This window comes from Cylas formicarius, unplaced genomic scaffold (assembly GCF_029955315.1).
Source record: "Cylas formicarius isolate icCylForm1 unplaced genomic scaffold, icCylForm1.1 PGA_scaffold_2__14_contigs__length_35257938, whole genome shotgun sequence".
NCBI classification, from domain to species: domain Eukaryota; kingdom Metazoa; phylum Arthropoda; class Insecta; order Coleoptera; family Brentidae; genus Cylas; species Cylas formicarius.
This window is the reverse complement of record NW_026844319.1, coordinates 12,521,609-12,547,869: the sequence shown is the minus strand read 5'-3', so window position 1 is coordinate 12,547,869 and position 26,261 is coordinate 12,521,609. Positions and strand designations below refer to the sequence as shown.

The 26,261-nt window shown below is 34.3% G+C and overlaps 1 protein-coding gene across 2 annotated transcripts in view; it reads right to left on the bottom strand.

Annotated features, from left to right (window-relative positions):
• Positions 1 to 2,619: 2,619 nt before the first annotated feature.
• LOC132697908 (hemicentin-1) overlaps positions 2,620 to 26,261 on the bottom strand; it is a 732,356-nt gene continuing 708,714 nt past the window's right edge. For both annotated transcript variants that reach the window (XM_060663662.1, XM_060663663.1), the window contains exons 10-11: positions 7,397 to 7,575; positions 2,620 to 3,275 (exon numbers count right to left, since the gene is read on the bottom strand). In XM_060663662.1, coding sequence (XP_060519645.1) covers positions 3,009 to 3,275; positions 7,397 to 7,575 — 446 coding nt within the window. In that variant the 3' untranslated portion in view covers positions 2,620 to 3,008. The remainder of the gene's footprint in view (positions 3,276 to 7,396; positions 7,576 to 26,261) is intronic.

Below are 26,261 nucleotides of genomic sequence, written 5' to 3'. Positions count from 1 at the left end.
CTGCATTCTAAAAATCTCCACAGCAGCTGAGGAATCACCCCACAGTACCGTGCCATAGCATAAGTGTGAATGCAACAAAGAAAAATAGACCATAAGCAGAGTCCTTGTTCCTATCAGGCCTCTCAGTCGTCGAAGAACGAATATGTTGCTGGACAATCTATTTTTCACGTCTGAGATATGTTGTTTCCAATTTAGACTATCATCGATCCTAAAGCCAAGCAACTTGACGGACTGTCCACTATTTACCAAGCAATTGGAGGAAAACACAATACTTTGGGTCTTGTCTAAATTTAATTTAAGATAATTATTTTCGAACCAGACATTAGCCCTGTCCTCCAACATGCCAACCCTAACGGACAACTCCTCGATACTCTTAGCAGATGTAGTGAAGGATGTATCGTCGGCAAACATCACGCACTGATTTGGGGCCAAGAAATGATAAAGGTCATTTATGTGGATTGTAAATAGTAGCGGGCCCAGGACGGAACCCTGGGGCACCCCGCTTACTACTGATTCAAGTGATGAACGGTCATCCTGGTATTCTACAAACTGCTGTCGGCCCTGCAAGTAGGACGCTATAAGATCTAAGGGCAGACCTCGTATACCATATCTGTATAGCTTTTTAATAAGAAGCTGGTGAGAAACACAGTCGAAGGCCCTGGAGAGATCACTGAAGGTCAAACCAACTAATTCACCCCCCTCGAGGCCCTTAACTATCCCACTCACAACTTTAGACACTGCTTGGATCGTCGAACACCCTCCCCTAAATCCAAACTGACCAGCACAAAGACATTCGATGTTATTAATATAAGAAGTTAGCTGATCTTTTAGTAAGATCTCAAAAACTTTTCCGAACAAAGGCACCATTGAAATCGGCCTGCAGTTGTTAGCATCATTTATATCACCTGCCTTATGGATTGGAACTACTCTCGAAATCTTAAACAGCGACGGAAATACACCTGTGTCAATACATTTATTAAATAAAGTGGTTAATGGCAGTGTAATGTACTCAACCAGTCCCTTCACCAAGACACTATTGATATTATAAGCATCGCTAGAATAAGATTTTTTTAATCTTAGTATGGCTCGGTACGTATCCTCACAAGTTATCGGATGCAAAAAAAAAGTAGTTTCCTCCAGTGGAATCCCTTCAACACATGCACTCTGTACATTGTGATTCACCGTTAAGATCTTTATAATATTACTCGAGACAGAACTAAAAAAACTGTTAAGATCGTTTGCTGATAAATCAGATTCTTTATCACATCTCCCAAGACAATTTCTTTCATAGTTAACGATTTTCCAGACATCTTTGTTTTTAAATGTTGTTAACAGAACAATTTTGTTTGATCAAGTCTTGAACTTTAAGTTGACATCGTTAGAACCAAGGCAAATATTCCATTCCACAGCCTCCAAGGACTTCCTAATATTCACAATACCTGATTTGGCAATAGTTCTAATTTTGTTAGTTCTGACTCTATCCGCCCTACCTATGCTAAGTTTAATAAACTGGCCTCTGTGGTCTGACATGCCAGGGTCAAGAACTCCCACCTCATAAACGTCTTCATTCAAGTTTGTTATTATATTATCAATGCAAGTAGCAGAAGAGCGCGCAATTCTAGTGTTATCGGAAATAGGTAACCTCAATCCAAAACTATTTATAATACTTAAAAATTCTGAGACAGCGTTAGATAAAACATTCACATTTATATTGAAGTCACCCACAATCACCACTCTGGTGTTAAACGAGAGAAAATTGTTCAACAATAACTCTAGCTGCTCAACGAATATTGCAATATTGCCATTACAAGATCTGTAGCAACAAACAACCAATAAGCAACCCGAAGAGCACAGAACTCTGCGTCAAACTCCCTGCAGTAACTCGATACGTCAATTTTCACGCAGTCCAGACCACTACGAGCATACGGACACACTCTACCGGGAATGCGAGTAGACCTAGAAAAGAACCAAATCAAATTGTAATCTATAAGATCAATATTCGAAAGAATGTTGTCGTTCACTACCCAATGTTCAATTAAACAGATTAAGTCGAAACAATTACTATTCGCGTACAATGACAAGTCATCAATCTTATTTGCTAATCCTTGTATGTTTAGGTGAAAAAAATTTACACCATTTGTCATCTGACCACTGTCCTTGGGGTAAGTAAATAATTGTATGTAATCCAGACGTTATGTGTAGATTGTTTCTTGAAAATATATGTATGCCATTATTTATTTAAAATTTGGGACAAAATCTATAGTGACCTTGTTCGTTTTTTTATTAATAAATTCAAATTATCATTACCATTATTAAAGCTGCTTTACAAGATAGAATTATTTAATTGTTGTCAATGTCCTTTTTTCACTTATGGTTGACAAATATGTATTCTTCCGTCTCTGTAATTGGAGTTTTCTATGGAATGATAGCTAATAAATAAATCGTGGCCATTATGCCGATTTGACAATTTATGTGTGTTCTCTGTGTGCATGGCTCTCGTAAATTACGCTGTATGTAATGACGGTTCTTTAATTATCCCGAATTACTCTAAAATTTTATTAATACTGCTTTTCCAATTTGTATTCTACTGATTGAATTGTGTGAAATAAATAATTCAGCCTCTGTTGGACGTATAATTTATTATATATTTAATTTCCTTACATTTTTTACATTCAAGCTCCGCCTATTAACAAATTTATACATTTTTGCGAAAACAATAAAAAAACTGTAAATTAAAAAAAATATTTTCTACGATCGTGCAAAAAGTTGATACTTTTTGCACCACTTACCGCGCGAAAAGTCCTATTTTTACTAGTGCGAAAAGTAAGACTTTTCTTTACAACAAATATACACCTTTTGCAATATTAAATTAGAATTTATTTTCTATAATAGAAGCAGATCTTGCTTTCTTAACCGGATTTTACGAAAATATTTATATAAAACTTGTAATGAATTGCTACAAATATAGGTTACTGCTGAAATTTCCGTAACTTAAATCAGTCGAAAAATTAACACTTTATTAGTATTGAAAGAATCACATTTATATACGTTGCGGTTAAAATCTGGAGTGAGATCTTTGTTCCTGATGACGATGAAGTGCCGTCTTCGTCTAGGGACAGAACATTGTAGCCGCTCGCGTAAGTCATATTGACGTTGAAATTTCCTTCTGCCAAGCCATTTGACGAACGGACTATGAAGTTGTATTCACCCACATCCGACGTTGTCACTCTCGTTAGAAAGAGCACAGCTTGGTGACAACTTGGTGTAGATGCGTTCTAAAACAAGACAACGATTAATGAGAAGCAATGACGTCGGTGGTCCATTCGTATAGTCTATTTCAGGAAAGTGTAGAGTAATAAAATGGGAAATTCGTCGGTGTCGGTCATAGGCGTGGGTAAATTTTGTGCATTAAAATTATTTTAGATTCCTATTGCGAAACTAATAAATTAATAATAATAAATAAATGATTGTTGTCATTTTTGATCTCTTACCACCTTACACGATAATAGTCGCCAGTCTTCTGTATCCATTTCCATGAATTATATCGACAAATGTTTACTTGAGTGTTAAAAGCTTTTGAGGTATACTTTAATGGAAAACAAAAAAAAGCATTAAAACAGTATATTAAATACTAACGTGTTATTTACTAAAAAACAATTTAAAAGAAAAACGCATTTGTTGATTAATAGAGTTAACAAGGATAAAAGGAGACGTACCTTCAGTTCGGGCAAATTGGAATAGTATGTCATTATGACCTGTTTTTTTATATTAATTTATCTTTCCACCGTAAATCTAAACATATTTAAAGAACATGAATATAATACAAGCGAAACATCGAATCGTCAGAAAAACGCAAGTTAGAAGGAAGACAAAATTAGGGAGTGAATTTAGGTGCTGATGTCTTTGAAGAGACTGATCCATTATTTCAAGTGGATGGAAATAATGTTTCATGCATTTACTGCTCAGAAATGTTTTCAATATCAAAAAGTAAATAGCCGAAAAACAAAAAACCAATAATCTAATAAAAAAATAAATAACAATATATCGGATGTACCAGTAATAGCAACGAGGTGCGCTATTCGGGAAACGGATGTATCCAGAAATTTTCCCAAAAAAAAATATTTTTGAGCTTCTGAAATGGCCACCAGAGGGCGTAATTGGCATCTTGAATTTTACAACTCGTTTTCGGCAATTATTTTTTATATTAGTGGCACTTAGAGTGAATAACGATTAAAGCGGAGATCAATTCAAATCTCAAAAACATGTTATGCTCGAGAAGATTGCGATTGACTTCCCTGCCATTATGTGGCGTTTTCAGACATAATGGCAACAAAAATAATATTCAATACAACGATATGACTTCTTTAACGTCGTTAGATTGTCAAACAACCCGATAACCCCGTAAAAAGCGCAACTTAATATCTTAATCCTAATCTAAAATATTGAAGTTAGTTGTTGATATAAGTTTATATTAGTTTTTTTTTACAATACCATAGATATTATTCGCAGGTTGTGATATACTCATATGTTTACAAGTATCGGGTGTTATCACTTAAAAAAAAAGTCACTCATCAATAATGCGAAAGACAAATTAAGTTTATTAATTACTGATGTTTTAAGTAGTAAGTAGAAAATCATAAAAGAAAATATTAATTTCTAATCAATCAGATTGTTGTTGTTGCCAGATGTTAGTATAATACTTTGCTTTTCTAGTACAAATTTGAATGTTTAAGTATATCTAACTTTTGAGTTTTCTTAGAACGGTATTTCGTCGTTTAAGCAAATCTTTGTACGTATGTTCTTGCCTATATCCACATTAATCCATTAAAGTTTTTAAAAAAGTTTGGACTTGGATATTAATAACACATCGGTACACCGAAGTGTATCATATTGAAACTCATTTTGATAGGAGATTAGAGTATTGTAATTGGCTAAATTGTAATGTAGCTGTAGATACCAGTTTTTTATCTCGAATGGCTCGAAAGCTAATTTTTCGAGCAATGGAGGAGTCAATTTGCATAATATGTATTATTGGCCGCATGTAGTGAATTATCAAAATAGGTGGAGTGTGAACGTCTGGTGTGGTATTTTGGGTTAACTTTGAACTTTGAACATTTATAAGCATCTTTGATTTTCCTTTTAATCAATTTTGTCGTGTTTCATCGTTATTAATATTTAGTTTAAACAATGGTCGGATAGAGTTATAAATTTATAAGCGTCGCGTTAGGTTAGGATAACGAAAGTTTATTAAAATCCATTGAGCCGTTTTGGAGTTAAGGACAATTATTTGTGAAAATTTTGGAGCACCAGTCACCTTTAGAGATAGAGTAAAAAAAATCTAACAAAAAAGATTTGATTGATTGAACGTTAAAAGAGGATCATGTATATAATTTTTTTTTGCTGGAAACGGGTTTCAAAATCCAAGATGTCGGAACCTCAAAAATAATTTCTAACATTTTCTCTTGGCCGATTTACTAAATAATTCTTTTTTCAAATTCAACATCCGTTTCCCCAATATCGAACCTCGTTGTCCTAACTAAGACACCTGGTATATAGTTGCTTAATTATTATTTTATATATCATATATAGCTAAAAGAATTCGTTTCTTTATATGGAATGCCATTTTACTTGAAAGCCTAAATAAAATGATATAATATCTATTTTTGTCAAAAACCATTAGCTGTAAAAACATATTTCTGTCATAAAAAACAACAGTGCATCTAGTTCACAGCTTACAAAGTAAAATAATTCTTTACTTTCTTTCAGAAAGATGTGTCAATAATTCTCCACTATCAGTCAGTTAAAAAGTTTAAATGTATATGCTTTCATAAAATACGATTACCCGAATGACTGGAGACGCAAAGTGCACCGTTTTTAAATTATTGCGTGAGAGAAAGGCAGTAGTGGCGAGTTGAACCTCAGACGAAATCTTTAGGCATAATAGTAAGTCCTTGATTAAGACACTTAAAGTGTATTTCAGAAAAAAACTGATATTTTGATTTTAAAAAAGAAATACCTACATACGATTTTAATGAAACTTGGACTGACAGTTGATAACTGGAAAACGTTTGTGGACCAGTTTAGAAAATATCGATATTTTCTGGGAAAAGCACAAGTGGAAAGCAATTAAATTGTTTGCTTATTGCTTAGGTTATATAGTACCAAAAATGTGGTAAGACAAAAATATAACCAGTGTTTTCCAGGCTATTAAGGTGTTTTCAGGTGTTTTTATTTTTCTTATTGAAGCCAGTACAGTTCGAAACAAAACAGTATTACAAAAAAAAAGATAACAGACAAAATTTTTAAAAGAAAAAAATATATACTGGCATTGACAAAATAAGTAATAAGGTAGACAAGTAAGAAAGTTGTAAAAAGTGAAACAAGCAATAATAGTACGATCTTACTGGTGACATGGAACTACTGCACATCAACAAAGAAACATACACTAGTGTTATAAAACAGATCTACAGCGATGCATTAAATTTTTGTTGTTGTTATAGTTGAAATATTTTACTGCATTCTAACTAAACGATCTTTCAAACATAGCTTTTCTGTACTTCGGAATAATCAGAAAAGTCCAATTTCTGAATAATATTTAACAAAAAATAAGGATTATAGTATGACCATAGATCTATCGGGCTATAGTACAGTACGGACAAAATATTCCATACAACTCGTAACGAAATCTGTGTTTGTTAATATTTGCTTCTGCCAAAAAAATCGCGTTTTAAGTTGCTTTCAAAATGGTTCACGTGAAAAATAATTTTGTAAATATAGGTCCTAGCCGCGAAAAGCCCCTGCTAAGGGGAAACCGCAGCGGGAAGAGTCATTCGTTTAATTATTAACAATTCTTTGGAATTCCATTGGAATTTCTTTATACTCTACACCAGGATTCCTCTGAGGTTTACTCCCTGCCTTTGGTGGAATACCCAATTGTTCTTTCGGCATGAGTTTGATAGAGTGGCGGTCCTACTATCATTACAAAATGTCTAATTTTTAGTCTGTTGAAATAAAATGGCAAATCATTTTCATTCATTTTCAGTTTTGGGGAATGGAAGTAATCTACATGGTACTACACTCGATAAAAAGAAAGAATTTGGACAATGAAACTAACTCAATTATTCGTTAGGTCACTGTGTGGTCATTCTCTATACCTAATCAGTTCATTACTCTACACGTTTCTGAAACAGACTAGAGAATGACGGCGTATGGTTTTTGATTCCCAATTCCATGCAGTTTTTTTTAGTTATGAATTTTGTGTTCACGCGGTGTTTCTTTTTCATCATTAAAGTAAACCACGTAGAAACATCTGTTTGAGGATGCCACGTTAGCGATTTCATAAATGGGAAGGAAAATTGCTTGACGGGATTATTGTTCGACGCTTTTATTGACTTACTGTTATCCCGTACGCTATGACACTCTTATCCGCATCCCCCGGTCTATAAACCTTTCGGTTCTTCGCTATCCAAAGGATTTTATTATAAGGGGGGTTGGCACAAAAGTCCATGGTTAACGTCAGCGGTTGACCGTAAACTGCGGTAATGCTTTTGTTCGTTGGAGTCACAGTTGGTCGCCCTGAAAGAAAGAAAAACCGTTTGTTTAGGTCATTGTAGCGTATGCAAAATTTCATTGCATTAATAGGCATTAGTATATTAGTATAGCATTATATTAGTATAGCGTTAGCATAGTACAGGATACACCCGTTTGTTCAGATGCATATAGGTCCCTTTTATGTGTGTGATTATTTACTAAATTAAAATAACTGACACTACAATTTTTCTTATTATATCATTCAGCTAAGTGGGCCTTATTGTATTGTGTGACAATATAGTTGGAAGCTAATAATAACCTGCCATTCTTAGATATTCTTATCAATAGAAAATCAGACCTAACATTGGGTCAATGTCTTTACAAAAAACCTACGCACACAGACTGATACCTTAATGCACGGTCACATTACCATCCGCCCCAAAAATCATCGGTTATCAACTCTTTTGTTTAGAAAGCCGTAAAATTATCTCAGCTCGAGTCACTGAAAACAGAATTAAAACACCTTACCTCTGCTCTACTCTCTAATAATTTACACATTGAAGATATTAAGCGTTCCATCAAAAAATACACTTCACCACAACCTTCCAATAGCAATGAAGCCGAAAGCAATCCTACACTTGCCACTGTGGTCCTTCCTTACATTCAAAACATCACTGACCGCATATAAAAAGTTCTATCTAGAGAAGTATAACGTCAAAACCAGATTTACCACTTATCCAAAAATCTCTCAACATCTGCGATCCGTCAAAGAGTTGCCAGGAGTTTACAGCATTCCATACATATGCGGCAAAGAATAAATTGGAGAGACCGGACGAAAAATATCAACTGGGGTCAAAGAACACGAAAGAGCCTTACGACTAAGACAAATAAACTCATCAGCTGTTGCCGAACACACTCATGAAACTGGGCATAAAATTTTATTCGATAAAACTAAAGTTCATGGATTTAATCAGTTCTTCTACCAAAGAAAAATACGAGAGTCTATAGAAATCTAAAAACAACCTAACAATCTTAACCGCGACTCAGGTCTCTACCTGTCACCAATTTGGGAATCAGTCATCCGAAACTGTGTTTATACCTCTCGCGCCCCCCTCAAACAATATATAAGCAGGTACAGAGTAAAATACGAGCCAGTTTCAGTCAAGCTCTGAAGAAGCGAACAGGATGATTGGAGAAACGTCAGCAATTTCGACTCAGCAAAAACCGACGCAGGAGGAATCCAGAAGTTTTATAAAAAATGAATAAATCTTTCTTTATTCTAGATATTTTAGTTTAACGAACGATTTCTACTAAGAACATTTCTAGTCCTCTATTTATAGGATCTATTAACATTGTTACTCCTGCAAAATAGTGACAGAGATTAGAACTTTCTGGTATGTCATTTAATAAATTTGTAAAATATGGAGGTTAATTCTTAGAGTATTATTTAACCTTATTTTTTGTAAACAGGGCTGGAGAGCCATTTTTGTATTAAATGAACAATCAAATAAACTGCTAACAATTTATTACATATCATTAATTCCATTATTACTTTAAGCTAGCTATCTCGGATCTGAAATGTTTCTCCTAAATAGTGATTGAAAAACCGTATCGTGTTGGTCACATTACGATACTTTTGTACAAAGCATTTTTAGGTTAATTAGAAGAAAGTTGTGCTGCCGTATTTGACAATAAATTGTTGAACACATCAGACAGGTTAGTGGTTGTGTGTAATGAAGTTAGCACTTGAATATATCGGCCTGGTTAAAATAGTCTAAAATATTTTTTGAGAACAGCAGTAATTTCAGACCAGTTCATTTTGCGTGGGAGTGTGATTTTCTTTTGTTATGTGTCATCTATTTTAAAGGCACAATAACGAGATAGTTAATGAAAAAAAAACCAAAGCTAACGTCTCCCCTGACAAGAACTACTGGTGCTCAAGTTAGTGTCACTAAACTGCACTTGCGATACTGAGATTGACTTAGTAAATGTTATATCCGTTAATCCTAGAGCCAGTTTTCTGATCTTCAATTCAAGTATGTAGGAAATAAAGACTTTATAATATGCCTAAATATGGAGTCATATTAAGGGAAAAAGAAAGGAGAGTAATTAAACCAATTACTAACTACGTTGATGATTATTAAATCAGATCGTTTAACCACATAGCACCAAAATCTTCATTTTTCTACCCAAAGGTTTTTAATTTCTCTTCTCCCTCTTTATTGAAAACTTCTTAATGTAAATTTTCCTTCTTAGTGATCTTAAATGCTGGAAGAATCTACATTTTCTCTTTAAGCTTTAACTTTGCAATTATCTTAGCAATAAGATCTTTGGTGTTACGAATCCCGCTTACCATTTGTGAAATGTCCATGTCTTAAAAGTTTTATTGATCTTTGCTTTTCCCTTCATATTATTAAGAAATTAGCTCCAATGCAACCGGCTAACCTATTGAAGTTTCTTTTCTTTTCTCAAAAGTTCTGGTTTTTCTTCGATCATGATCATCGATTTTTGAAGCTTCCTTCATCGTTTCGACACCCAATTTTTAATAATCTGCTTACTTATCAAAATACAAAATACACTTTTCACTGGAACTTCTTTTTATAGGCATTGTGCCCAAATATAACTAAATTACTGACAGTTTTTTATCACAAACTTTTAGTTTATGATGGCAAATTCAATATTGTTCTTTGTTATTCAAATGATTTTTTCGTAGAAGTTTGAACATGAGTACGAAACATACACAAATAAAAGCAATTTAATGTCAGCCATTGAAAGCGCTTTCCTGACGCATAACCGTCCAAATCGGATTAAAGAGACTCAAATATGTCCCCAGGGGCGGAGAGGGTTTCCATTTAAAGACAGCTTTTGATATATAGGCCCGAGGACTGATGAGAAAAGTTAAGTCGCCGAATTCGCAGTAATATTGGAATATCGGATTGGATTTTCCCCGGATTAATATAAAATTAATCAATTAGGGTGTCCGCCAACACAGTTTCGGGCAGTTTGCCAAGAACAAGTAAATAAACAGTGTTTTTTATACATAATATTATGGACTGCGATTAGACAGTAAAATGGCGAATGTTTATCTTTGTTTCTTTTCTACTCCCTGATTATCCCGAATAGAACATATTCTATATCTAAAACTCCAAATGAAAGTTGAAAAAGTAGGAAGTATAACATTTTTATTAGGTAATTAATCGTGAATCAGTTCAAGTTGCAAATGGTATATAAAAAACCAGTATGGACAAAAGCTACCACTTTGAATGAGTTTTTAATCTAAATGGGTGATTCCGTTCTATTACTTTTTTACTTAAAATTTCAAAGATTTTAAAACTAGGCTTTTAATTTTTTTGTATTCATATTATTCGTCTATTTTACTGTAAACATAAAAGTTTAAAAAGGATTTTACTACAACTTCAAAGCTTTAAGAACGAGAAACAAATTTAAAATTTTCCGTTCCACGGTATTGACATAGAATAAATTTAAGTTCTAAAATCATCTTTGCACTATTTCATTAATTCCATGTTTGTAAACCGTACTCAAGTTGGCCAATATAACGTAGCACTATACCTTTTCTCAGAATATACAGGGTGTACGAAAAAATCTTCAATACAAAAGTCATCTGGTTTTATTTTAATATACGGTTGCCTGGTTAAAATTGATATATTATAGTTTTTTTTAACCAAAAGTATGGCATATTTTATAAATTTTAGGTAAAAAAATTATTGATAATTTTGAAATAGTAACTGCCAGCCTCATACATTTCTTTGAAATATGATTGATTTTAAATGATGTTATAGCCAGCTAAGATTAGATACAACAATGCTTAAAACCCGCATCAAAATCGTCATATAAGAATATTAATTTTCAGCATATACAAACTTACCTTTATTTTTAATGGTAAATAAAATTATGAAATTTGGGGGTTTCCATTAAAAAAAAGCTTTTTGGAAGTTTTCTTAACTTAGTATTTAATCTTACTTTTTGAACACAAAACGTATTAAACCCAAATTAAAAAATAAAGATTTCTTTTTATGAAAAATTGGTATTTTTCTTAGGGCCTGCAAATGACATATTTCAGATAAATATGTCAAAAACCATTAGACATAGGTATAGAACATTATATGTTTTTCCTAGAGACATGAGCAGAATCCAAAAATGTAATAATATACAGGATGCTCCATTAAAAAAAATGAAGTTGTGTTTATCTAAGCAACACTGAGTGCCCTATATATGCAAAAATATTCCAAAATGAAAACTTCGTGTCAAAGCAGATGACTTTTGTATTTAAGATTTTTTCGTATACCCTGTATATTCAGAGATGAGATGATGATTACGTTATTGTCCACATGATTCGCTAGACGTTTCATAAATCTCAAAGTAGATGGCGCTCGAGCCATATAAATTCGTTAAATTTTAAAGAAAACAGTTAGTGAACCGGAATTCCGTGTTAACTTAAAGCATTCTCCAAAAAGGTGTAATTTTTTTAGTTTGATCATAGAAATAAGTAATTTATGGGACAAAAATCAATCAAAAAGGACAAATCATTTATTGGGACAAAAAATTAAAACCTTATAAATAAATTTGAATTTGAATTTGAACTTAATGAATACAATGATTTCATTGACAACAAACAACAACCAAGATATATTTTCAATTGTCGAGTGGCTCTTTAGATATAATATTATTGGCCACCAGCATTGGACTTTGGAGAAACGAAAAGAGCAAAACGAGCATTGAAAGTCCAACGAGTGTCCATGAGTATGAGTAAAGTTTTGAACTCACTGTATATGGAGAAATTCATGAAATATTAAACAATAATGCGTCAAAAATGAAGATGTGGAATAACGATGGAATGCTTATCGAGTTTGAATGAAGAAGTAACCTCCATCACAGGATGTTTCTCTCGACTAAAAGTATCATACAACTAAATTAATAGAAAGTTTAGTTTAGAGTAATCTGTTAGGGAGTCAGAATGGTAAAATTTGTGGAAGGCAAAAGATAGTTGAGTTTCTGGAGACTCAGAAAACTGAATACAGAACTGGCTACTGCTGACAATAAGAACAGTAGGGATAGATAGTGTCATAATCTAGGTCAGTGTTAGATTTGGAAATATAAATTTTTTAGTAGAAGATTACAACACTGTTAACCTGATCAAGTACAAATTTTGACGTTAAATCCATATCAACAAAAGTTCTATTTTAGATCCAGATCTGGAAAATTTTTTGAAGATAGGTTCTGAACGTCTCATTGTTACCAGCTTTTGAAGAAATTTCTAGAGGGCAAATCTTATGATAATAGTTGCAAATTTTGAACACTTTGTGAATTTCCTAGCATAGCGCGGAATATCTGTCGCAAGTTTGCTCGAAGGTGGTAGACAATGATTCAGTAGAAATACTTTGTGTTTATTTTTTGTTTACCCGACGTTTTTGGCAGATGTATGACTGCCCGTTATCACGTGCAGACTAATTTTAATTCTAAGGCTACGAGGCTTATGTACTATATACTTATATAATTAATGCAGCTTCCTTAAACGATTCTTGACCTTTGGATTTCACCTATCATTTTGTGTTTTCTATGTTTTTGGACTTTAGCCTTTAGCTGTTATTTCTCCGGGTGGTAGATTCACTCTTTCTCTGGTCTTTTCTGAGATTCCCTTCACGTAGGGGATCGTCAAGAGAGATAGAGAGATACATTTTTCACTGCAGCCATTATAACGCTAATCCTTTCTAATACTGCTTAATTCTACTTGCTTCGTCATTGCAAATTGCGATTGCTCTTTTGCAGAGTGTTTGAATGATTCCCAGATTGGTTGCTTTAGAAAGGTCTAACTACTCCTAGTTTGGTGGCTTCTGAATGAACCAAACAAAACAACATCAAAAGGTCCGAAGCTCGGATTGTTCACAGGGAACCGTATAAAAAAGGCGCAAGTTTAAGGAATGGAAATATCTTTAGCGATCTAAGCGTGGAAACCCTTAATGGACTGCACCAATGCTGACGTTCTAGCAGTAATATGCGAGAATCTTAAATTCAAAAGTGTTAGTTCTCCAAAATATATCGTCAATAGGTAATGAAGGAGATGATGACTGTTAAGGAGACGCCAAATTTGAACCCTGAAGAACAGACAAAAATGAAAAACAAAAAACTTTTTCCACAGTGAATCGACCTACATCAATACTGATCCAGTAGGGTATTTCTTCGCAAATGCAAATAGTTAAATCAAGAATAAGGAAGACAATTGTGAATTGTGCCCACTGACTTTGGATGGAAGGGGATTCATTAGATGATTTTAATAAAAAAAAGTTTATATCGCTATCGTTTTATTTGTGATATACAGGGAGTTTCCTTCCTTAAAACTTGAATATTGTTTCCATCCATTCTGGGCCTCGATCAATAATCAACGAAATATCTAAAAACTGCCAATGAAAGTGCGTTTTTCTTAAATATTTTCACATCCTGTATATGAAAAATAAAACTATTGCGCACCTACATTGATACAAACTTCTTTGCTTAAAATCATCCAATAAATCACACTCTTATAATTATTATGAGACAACTTGAATATCTGCAGTACTGACCTATTAAAACTTCCGGCAGATCGATTTTAAAAGTTCGCGACAAAACGGGAAATCGTTAGCGCTGATTGTCGGACGCGGCAACAATCGATCTGGTAAACACGAAAAAATTAAACTAGTCCAATTTGAAACTGGGGACATGTAAAGCACCAGTCTCGGGGATTAACAATTAAAACAATCGATAGTGTGAAGAGCATGAAAAGCGTTGGCGTTTGGCAATCGTCGCGGTAGACAGGATTTTTAAAGTTTCTGTACTACGGACACGTTGGTTTTAATAAAGGCCGTGATTGTAAAAATATGGGAGTTACTATCAATTAAATTATCTTTTCATTTTCATACATGGTACATGAGTTGTTCTTATTATTTTATTATTTAGACCAAAGAAACTTTTCATAAGGGCAAGAATTTATAGTGAACAATTAGTGATCAAATATTATAACAAAACTAACCCTAAGTAACTAAAGAGTGGAGCGCAAAAACACTATGTTGATTTATGACTTAGTCTGAGAAAATCTTAGTACGCTCATGGCAGTAAATCGCTAAAATATGTCTTAGATTTTAGCAAAAGGTATATCTCTGTATATAACTCTGTATGATGTTTCAAACAAACAAGCATTGTCTAACTCAAAAAAAAAAATGAAAGGTGTTTTTTTTCGATGTATAGAACTTTAAGTTGCAATAAAACAACGATGGATTATTCGATTGACATGAACTTTATTTATCCGAAAGATAATCTTGTGGCATTACATTTTAAATATGATTTCTGGCATATGACCGCCACGGCTGGCGCGGATGTAGTCGAATCTGGACGTCCAATTTTCGATGACTTTTTCCAACATTTGTGGCCGTATATCGGCAATAACACGGCGAATGTTGTCTTCCAAATGGTCAAGCGTTTGTGGCTTATCCGAATAGACCAATGACTTTACATAGCCCCACAGAAAGTAGTCTAGCGGTGTTAAATCGCATGATCTTGGAGGCCAATTCACAGGTCCAAAACATGAAATTAGGCGGTCACCAAACGTGTCTTTCAATAAATCGATTTTGGCACGAGCTGTGTGACGTGTTGCGCCGTCTTGTTGAAACCACATTTCCTGGACATCATGGTTATTCAATTCAGGAATGAAAGAGTTAGTAATCATAGCTCTATACTGATCACCATTGACTGTAACGTTCTGGCCATCATCGTTTTTGAAGAAGTACGGACCGATGATTCCACCAACCCATAAAGCGCATCAGTTTTTCTGGATGTAACGGTGTTTCGACATACACTTGAGGATTAGCTTCGCTCCAAATGCGGCAGTTTTGTTTGTTGACGTAACCTTTCAACCAGAAGTGCGCTTCATCGCTAAACAAAATTCGCTTATGAAAATCGGGAACAACGGCAATCTCGTTTTGGGCCCATTCGACGAATTTACGCCTTACTTAATGATCGTTTGGTTTCAATTCTTGTACGAGTTGGATTTTGTAAGCACGTAAACCATGATCCGTCGGCAAAATCTTCCATAAAGCGGATGGACACAGATCCAATTCCTGTGCTCGATGGCGGATGGACTCATGCGGGTCTTACTCAATGCTACGCTCTACAGCAGCAATAGCTTCTTTTGTACGCACCGTACGGCGTCTCTGGGGATGCGAGTTATCAATAAGAGTAAACGTGGTGCGAAAATGGTTAATCGAATTAACTGCTCTGATGGACGATTTTGTCGTCGATAAAATGGACGTAGTGCGCGATACGTATTTCGCACAGAACCATTATTTTCGAAATAAAATTGCACAATTTGCAAGCATTGTTCAGGCGTGAGTCTATTCATGATGAACTGCCAAACCCAAATGAGAATAAATCTCTTTACAGCTGTTAAATCGGTCGCCATCTTGAACAGTAATGCCAACTTAAAGTTCTATACATCAAACAAAAACACCCATTAGTAATTCTTAAAATCCTTTTCAAAAACCGTCACAATACACCAATGTAATACACCAAATTATGAGGAGTTCTCCTATCTAGCTCTGCAGAACTTTAAATAGCGAATCATCCTCTCGTAGCCGAAAGCCGATACAGGATGATATTTTCATTCCTGGTTTGAAGAACCTTTCGAGCAACCTACCGTATGGAGCTGTGTTTAAGGGTTTGAAAAACCTATCAACAAAAAAATCAGGTCACGTTTTTGTGCACGTGTGTTCGCGTTGGGGTATACCACGCGGACAAGCGATGACGTAAAAACCCCTCGAATCCAAACATACGAGTATATGAATACCTATTCCGATGTAGCCGTTGCGCTAAAGGGACCCTTAATTAAAGGTACGCATGCAAATCAGCTTCATTCAAAGCGTCTAAATTGGTTGAGCTGTGTAACGAATTTATCTATAGGAGATATTCAGACTTTTGATGATCAATTTTGAATTTAAATTCAAGCGACTAACGGGTTGATTAGTGAAGCGATTTTTAGAGTGTAATTTGGGATAGGGGTCGGGGTACAGCATCCCGTTTACACCAAAGATGTAAAAAGACTGTTATTGGTGGAACCAAGTCTAGTGGCGAGTCTAATAACGGTCGAAGTTGCTGTTAACACTTCTATCAGTTTTTCACTGTCGCCATAACTGGTTGGTAAACAAAACTAATAAAAAATATAACTTAAAAAATTTTACTACTTTAGACAAACTTTTAATAAAGTGTATTTGTGAATTAACTAGCGAATAAATACAGTCTTAATCTAATAAAAATAAAAATGGGGGGAAGATTCTAACGAAACTCTGGTTCTCAAAGTGGTGGTAAAACCCCACACCATATATCAATCGTTATATTTTTTTTTACGGAAAATTAAATATTTAATTTCGTTTAAGAGATTAGTGGGCCACTCAAATATATCTTAATCCTTGTAATGACTCACTGATACTGACATGTGCCGACTGAAGCTTTAGCTAGAATCTCTAGAGGAAAGTAAGTATTCATAATTTGCTTCGGCTTTAACTATTTAAGATTAATTTTTGGTTGTTTAAATGATTAAAATGCCCACCGGGATTCTGGTTTTGTTGGTTCTTAGTGAGAAAAAGTTTGTGAAACTATAGTCTTGTTAATTTGACTACTTATACTAACCAACCAAAATTCGTCAACTTGGAATAAGTTCTTTACTATCACTATGCCATAGATTTATCTGCTTGATAAAGAAAACTAATAAAAATTATAACTTAAAAATGGTGAACAACCCGCTCGGATTTTATTTTCAGTACTTACTACTTTGGCTAAACTTATGATAAAGTTTATTACTGGATTTACTAGCGAATAAATATAGTCTTAATTTAATAAAAGTGCAACGGTGAAAATAAACCGGACACTCCGCCTTAAACCTAAATAGTAAGGTCACTATTTACACCCTATTATTCACTATGCACTACTTATATTTTATATAAAATAAAATAATATGTTCTAAACACCAGAGAACAAATTAACATTTAAAAAGTACAAAATTCCAAACCCAACAAAACATATTTGTAGTAAAAGGAAGATATTTTAATCGAACATTGTTGCTAATAACCATAATATTAATACATAAAAATGTAATATTACAATCACAAATTTTAAACACACAGCATTTTACAAATATGTTCTCATTGCAATAAGTTAAAGGAAATGAAAATTAATGAAAATGCTATTAAAATATTAAAAAATACCCAAAAATTAAACAGTGTAATATAGCATTAATTTTGATTAATTTTTTTTAGTGAAAGCAATATTCAATGTAAGATTAAAAAGTTTTTAAAAAGCTTTTTAGTCTTCAAAAAACACCTACACGGTTATTTTGATTGAATTAATTCTATGTGATACAAAAAATAACAAAAACTGACTAAAATAGAACTAAACTGGAACGAAAAAATAACGTTTTGGCTGATTTAAATTCATCTGCAGCATTCAATTACCTAAAAATAGCCCTTTAAAATGGAAGATCTCGAAACTAAGCGACACAACGAAAATTTTATTAACAGGCAATGCCCTTTGGAAGTGTTTTCGTCCTTTTTTTCGGGGTCGTCCAGGAGGATTTTGTTACTCACCCCTGAAAACGGGACTGACGTCTACCAATTCCGGTTTTTCTCCCTCGTCTTTCTCACCCCTAGCTGGGTTAAAGACTTTTTTAAACGCACTCTTTTCTTATTAGATTTCCGGAAACCAGAGGATATGAAACGAACGAACCAACAAAAACAATGCCCGTAGTATTGCATATTACCTGTGTAAATTGAGACTTTAACAAAAAAACAGGCAGAATATAGCTTTTATCTTTTAATAACCTTTCGGCAACCTTTGGACATGTTTACAATTAAATTTTCTATGTTTACTTGCAATGTGTCATTTTAAATAAATTTTCTATAAAAACGGGAGAGACACCAAGAGATATTAAATTGGACCAATTTTGGACAGTATTTTGTGTGGCTAAAAGCAATTTACTAAAACCAGCTTCCTTTTAGAGAGTAGCTACTATTTCATATTACATACTAGTCCGCAGTTAAATATTTAGATACAGTAATGCAAAAAATTAAAAAATTCCTGAGATTCAAAATAATCGAAAAATTAACAGTAAAGAAGTTAAAGGCCAATTTGTTCAAAAACGGTGTTGTTAAAAGTATCGCAATATTTTTTATTTAGGTCAGTTGTCTAAATAAACAAAGAACGAACAATCTCTAAAGTAACAAGAATTCCATTTGAAATTATTTACAAGTTCAATAACTAACAGCGTACCTATTGTTGTTTATAACTTTGCCATATCTTCTTGGCATGGAGTTAATACACTTCTCTAGCTAAGTTTCTCCAAATTTCTTGAATTTTATTCGTCAGTGCTTGTTTGTTTGGAAATATTTCTGTTTGTATTCACCGTTCTACTTCTTCCCATAAGTTTTCTATAGGGTTCAAATCCGGGAACTGCGCCGGCCAGTATAATATTGTTCTGCCTGAACCACTCTTGCACATGATTGGCGGTTGGTGTATTTGGGATCATAGTCCTCCCGATAAATGCATCTTAGCGACATTACCCATTCTGCGAAGCGAGGCATAATTTTCATAACGTACACGAACAATCATACCTTCTATAAATGATAAAAAGCAAGCCCACAAGGCTTCACTAGTTTTACCATATGCCTTTATGCTTATGCAAGCCTAGTGGCTCGATTTCTGGCAGAAATTAAAGGTTTCTTGAACAGTTCTGTAGGAAATGGTTGTGGGGTATTTTGGCTTTGATTTGAGGCCTGGATTTACACAGGAATGCCTGTGTGCAGCCGTCTTCTTGGTCTCTCTGATTTAGGAAAGTAATAGTAGTTCGTTCATTAAAATATTAGATTATTTGTGAAATTGTGCTGGGAATTAACGTAAATATTCAAGAAAAAGTAGATGGTTTTACTCCATACTGAAAGGTACTTAAAATTCATAACATTAAATCTTTGGTCACAGCAACTCCTTTGCCCATTTTATGTTCTAAACTGGTGTTAACAATAGAGGAAGTTGCAAACTAAGCTTTCATTCTGAAACTACTATGCCATAAATGCAATAAACTATTTTGGTTGCAATACTTTTGAAGTTCAAAAAACAGTGAAATTATAGAATCAAAATAGCTGACAACCAGAGTTTTGTTTTGTCGGATAGCCTCGCAGCTAATTCGAAAAAGAAATATGTTACGATATTGATAACATAATCGTCTGTTTTTGCAAAATATTATAAGATAGTGTAGACCTACGAGACCTAGAAATATTTTTAGTAACAGTAGCTCTAGCTAGTCACGAAGTATTCATCATAGCATTAAATAAGAGCACCGATTTTTCCGAAACAGCTCAATTGGCTGTATTTATTTGAGGTGTTGATGAAGCAGTCGAGTGGGATGCCATTTTTCCCAGCTTAGAAAATTTGCTAGAAATTTGATTTGCGCGTTTGGCAGTACTCATAAATGCGAGTCCTTTTCAATGAAAGTTACAAGGTTGACTGGCTATGATTTGGAAAATTACTTATGTCTTCGTATCAGTGGAATTAATACAAACATCGATGGATTAGATTCTCAAATTCTAGCTCAAGTGTCTCATTGATTTCGGTGTCGCTATTTAACTTTCGTAATTGTATTATAATATAAATGTATTATTTCATGTCTGATATCTATCGTTACAAACAATACTGTACCAGCACCTGATGTATAATATAAAAAAACACAAAACGTCAAATCTAATACAAAATTACGTACGCATCACTGCAATTGTGTTCTTTCAGGTATGATAACCTCATATACAAAGGACTAAATGGTCACTATATTTCAAATTGTGCTATAAAAAGCACAGGTTAGGCACCAAGAGATATTAAATCGGACCAATTTAGGACCGCATTTGGTTTGCCTAAGGGAAACAACTAAAACCAGCTTGTTTTATAATCAGAGCAACGGAATGCCATAAAAATTAGCAAAAAATACCACAATAAACCACTATGCAATCAGGATGTCCGCAAAATGTTACAACGTAATAGAGTTTGATTATAGCTAAAAAGGCCGGCTTTCGAGTCGAATCAATGAGGCTCCCGGATATATCGATTCGAAAACATTATATGCAAAACATCGAGATTAATTACAATTTCAGACCTCAAAGTGAAATTAAATTCCAGGTGCCCATAAACTTTGTAAAACAATTCATTACTAATCCAAACACCGGGCATATAACACCTATCATGATGTGTATATAAAAGCGCTTTGGCACATATAACTTGAGTGTTGTTGCGAGCCCCTGTTCGGAACGCAAATCTCCGGTATTAATTTGCCAAAAATCAAACAATATTCGACTACGGCGACATTAATTACCAAATAAGCCGTATCCATGACTACGCGTATCTATTTAATCTCGGTTGTAACACCTGATAAATATGCCATTGCAAGGGTGCGTGCGTAATTTCCTATTAGTTTTGACGTTTTGTTGTTTCTTTATAGTCTACATGATGGATAGGACCACAATGCATAATATTGACATAAATACGTCGCTTTGATCATTTTCACGGTGCGTCGACCAAGAGTCAATCATTTTATTTTAAATGGGATTTTTAACATAGCTTGAGAAGCCGTGACCTAACTTTGAAACAGCGACATGTACTCTAGGTTCTAATAGTAAAATAGATAGATAGATTATTTATTTCACTGTGTTAACATCCTAAGTATATTTACAGCACGTCCAAATATAAAAAAAATGTATAAGATTAGATAAAATTTGCAACTAAAGAAAATCTTTCACTCTTTTCGTGCATTTAAACTTCCTAGTTCGAAGCAAATTTGAGGGGGAAGTGGGATATCCATGATCATTTGAATTTCAAAAAATTTTACAAACGACTACTACGAGAACGTAGTAGCCCTAAACTCGATGACCTTTGTAGATTTCCCTTCCGAAACATTTATATTTGTTGAAAATATTAACGAGTTAGAATTTCTATATTCGGGTGTGATGTTTTAAAGGCCTGCAAAAAATTAAACGCAGCCACAGGCTCCGTATGATCAAAGAGATCATTAATATAAACTAAAAACAATAATGGATCCATAATTGAACCGTGTGGGACTCTGCGCATTACCATTCGTAAATTTGACATTTCGTTGTTTTAAAAAACTGCTTACTTTCTATCAAAAAGACATGATGATATTACATGAAGTGCAAAACTGAATAACTTACGCAGTCAAAGGCGTGGAAGAGGTCAAATAGCGTTAAAGTACCTTGCCCCCCTCTCCCAAAGCCTCCAAATATGCTAGTCATAATAAGTAGAACGCCGTTTTCTAAACCCAGACTGCTTTGCATTTATCAGATCATTAGACTCGGAATAATAAGATAATTGAGAATGCAAGCTTTTTTTTTAACTTCTGAAATTATTGGGATAATTGAAACAGGTCAATAATTATTAGGATCAAGCTTTTTTACCTTTTGTGTGACTTTAGATACTTTGGAAACCTCTGAATATATCCCAACAAGAAAATACCTATTTATTATGTTTGTCAGTGGTACAACTATTACATGGCAGCACGCTTTAATGATTCTACTATTAAAACAATAAAAGTCTAAAGCTTTTGAATTATTCAAGTACATTATAACTTCCTGGACCACAAGTGAAGAAACCAGAGAAAATTTGAATGTAAATTTAGGCTTCATCAAGCAATGCATGAACTCTGATGACCTATCAGGAGTTCCATCCAAAGAGTTCAAACGGGGATAAATTTTTCGTAAAATTGTATTTACCTGCTCCTCACCTCTCTGTACTAATTGCCATAAGTCATCTGGATTCCTTGTAATTTCCTACTATACTACAAATTTTTTGATAATTAGCTTCTCAAGACACTGAGACATCAGCACTAAAACTTTAGGCTTGAATGTTTTTTTTAACAAAAGGAAAACACAGCAACGTTTGTTCCTCTATATTTTTTACCAAGCTAAATGCCATATCATTAACGTTTCTATCAAAGATATTAAAATTATTATTATTATAATACAAAGAATAATATGCATAGGAGAACTTATTATGCAGAGTGACAGTGCCATGAAAATATCATACAGTATTTAATTAATGCAGTTCAGTAACAGTGTAGTCCAAGTGTTCATCAATGGTTGACAAAAGGCACGCCAGATAGGAACTGGTCATGCGCGAAGCTATACAGGGTTCCAGATAGGCGAGGCAAATTCTAGAGCTGGACGAATGTGGTTGATAAAAATTCTGTACACGAAGCGAGGACAGGGAGTTTTCAAAAGTTCTTTTTAACAAAAAAAAAGGAACCGAATTCACTTTCTAGGCAATGTTTGACACATGTCAGACCCCGCAACATCATTGCCTATTGTTAGACCTAGATATGTACTTCAAACCAGGATTGTTCCTTTCAATATGTAGTACAGAGATTTTCTGAGCATTTAGCGGTAATACCCAAGTTGAGCACTACCAAATAGTATTTATGTCTAGCTTGATTTTGAAATAAGTTCGAACAAGTTTGAATAGCAAGCTATCGATGTGGCACTCTATAGAAAGCTTTGCTGAAGCTCAGGTATATAATGTCTACTCTACTAGCATTTGGTATAACTGTTCTGAACAGAAAGCTTGGAAAGAATTTTTTTCACGTCATCACGCACTAGTAAAGTATCATGCAAATACGTTTGAAATAAAGTCCTGGGCTGGGAGGGAGACCCTGTTTGATGTAGGAATAGAACTCTTTGGGCCGATGAAGTAGATTATCTTCAAAGGCAGACTTCGTTGCTTTAATCTCCAACGATAAACTATTAGAAACTTTTCTGTGCATAGCATAATCGGCAGCAGAGGCAGTCCGAAGAGATGTCTAGTTAGCCAAGACTTTCCAGAATTGAATTTTACAAATTGAGTTTTGGAGCTTAATTTGCCAATTGAGGAATAAAGCTCTAATTTGTCAAGTATGTTGGGGTTTGAGGTAAGTAGAAAGTCAAGGATTGATAGAGCATCACTCTTTCGGAAGCGTGTGTGTTCTTAAACAAGTTGACTGAGATTGCAATTGGACAAAAGATCTAGGAACAGCTATTCCATGGAAATGGAAGCCATTTGTAATAATACGGAAGTTAAAGTCGCCAGCAATATCAGGGTTAACGAAATTTGTGGATTATAAGAGCTGAAGATTAGAATCATTATCAGTATCACTGGCTCTATATACACAGGAATGTGAAAAATTAAAGTAAGGACGAGTAAATTACAGACTAATATCCTCCGCCATCCGATAAATTATTAAATTCAAGACTTTGATCCTCTATGTATCGGCAACAAGATCTGCAACGCCTTCTAGGTCGATAGAATTGGTGTAATCAGGAATCAGCCTTTAAATTGATGATTGTAATACATTTTTCATAGTTTTCTTTCGACACTCTATTTTATCATTGACGAATTTCAAATTGTCTGGGTAGAGGAACAAGGATCGATCACATTAGTGAAAAACTAAAAGTCCGCCTATGTTTGTAATCGTCTTATCTAAGCAGTTTGCGCAGCCATTAGTACAAATTGACATATGAGTCAAATTAACCATTGCCTACATATTCGTAAAGAAAGAAGGAAATGAAGGAATCCCTTAACCAAAATACTACTAGTAGATGTAATTGGAACTAGTGAAATAAATTCTATTCTATTCTACACCAATCCAATAAATATTTGTGACGAATTTTATTCTGCCAATGCCTATTTAGTTATTATTACTATTTATACTACAAATAACATTAATTTTCTCCGAACTGTGATCAGTTTTGGAGTAGGTACGTAGTGGTGGTTTGACATACGATTTGGGCCCTTGACGTCCCGTCCTATTCCGTATCCAAATCCCGTTTCCCGTTTATTACCGGTAACAATGTCCCCGAGGATTATAATCATTGCCATATTATACACGACGACGTAGGCATTAAGTTCACGGAGTCGAATTTGCAGCATCATCCCTAGGGAACATTATTTTGGTTAGTGTTATTATGAACGGATGAGAGAGGACTTTGTTATTACAACTGGAACCTGCGCAGGTTATTTAATGGCGAAAATAAATATCTCTTAATACATTATGTGCATTATGAAGCTGTATAAGTGTGGAGGAGCCGAATAGGTGTGGAACTGTCTGTGAAAAACAGATGATTTTTAACAAAACCTTCGAAGTATACGAAATTACCCCAACGCTGATATATATATGTTTGCACGTGTGAAATTTTATTGTTATCACTTTATTCTTTCATTCGTTATAGTAAGTATAAACTAATATTTTTTTAAATTATTGAATTAATTTAATGGAAAACTGTGTATTCGAATGTTGAGTATTTTTATTCATCCTCGTCGATTTCTTCTAGGCCCTGGATTGCCGACGTTTCGCCAACCATTCTGTTGACTTCTTCAGCGCATAAGTGAAACTTGCTCGCATTTTACTCTGCACCTGCTTATATATTGTTTGAGGGGGACGGAGAGAAATAAACATAGTCTCGGTGACTGGTTCCCATAATGGCGACATCTAAAGGACCTAAGCCGCGGTTAAGATTGTTTGGCTGCTTATAGATTTCTATAGATTCTCGGATTTTTCGATGGCAGAAAAATTGATTACATGGAAGAAATTAAGTTTTATCGAATACAATTTTGTGATCGGTTTCATGATGGTGTTAAGACTTTTTCACTTTTTTTGAGCCAAGTTGATCTTTTTCGTCCAGTCCCTCCAATGTATTTTTTGCCGCATATGCATGGAATGCTGCAAAACTAGTGGTGAATTTTGTCTTTGATGGATCGAAGATGGTGAGAGTGTTTTTGGCAAGTGGCAAATCTGGTTTTAACGTTAAATTTCTTAAGAATTTTTGATATGTGGTCAGTGATGTTTTGAATGTAAGGAAGGACAACAGTGGCAAGTGTGATTATGCTTTCGGGCTCATTGTCTTTGGAAGGTTGTGGTGAAGTGTATTTTGTGATGGAATGCTTAATATCTCTATTATGGAACTTATTAGAGAGAAGACCAGGTGTAAGCTGTTTTAATTCTGGTTTTACCGCTCTGTAAACAAGAGAGTTAATAACCGATGATTTTTGGACCTGATGGTGATGTGACATTGCATTAAGGTATCGGTCTGTGTGAGTAGGTTTTCTGTATACAGAATGCCACAATGTCTAGTCTGAAATTCTATTGATAAGAATATCTAATAATACGAGATTATTATTGGTTTCTAATTCAATGGTAAAACCTATCTTAGGGTGCATAGACCATGAGGCCAAATAACAAACGTATCATCGACGTAGCGTTTCTATAATTTTGGTTTTAGATGGAAGCTATCGGCTTTCTTCTCAAAAGCTTCCGTAATTCCATATTCGGGACGACTGGTGATAATGGAGAACCCATAGCTGATCCCCACTTTTCTTCAAAAATTTGACCGTTATAAGAATAACATGTTGCAGACCAACATTTTTCAATTAAGATAAGGTGTGGTTCCAGCTTCTCTGATTTTAGTATATCTAAATTGATGTTGAGAGTTTCAGGAAAAGGGAATTTAATAAAGAGTAAGGACGGAAGAAATAAACATGTTGCAAATTAAAACTAATTAAAATGGCAGGCAATTCAATTTGCTTGTGAATTTGATTCCTCTGATCCTAGAAAGCTTTTCGTGGATTCTAGGCTGGTAAATAAGGCACAGAAGTGGGAAACTACGATACTT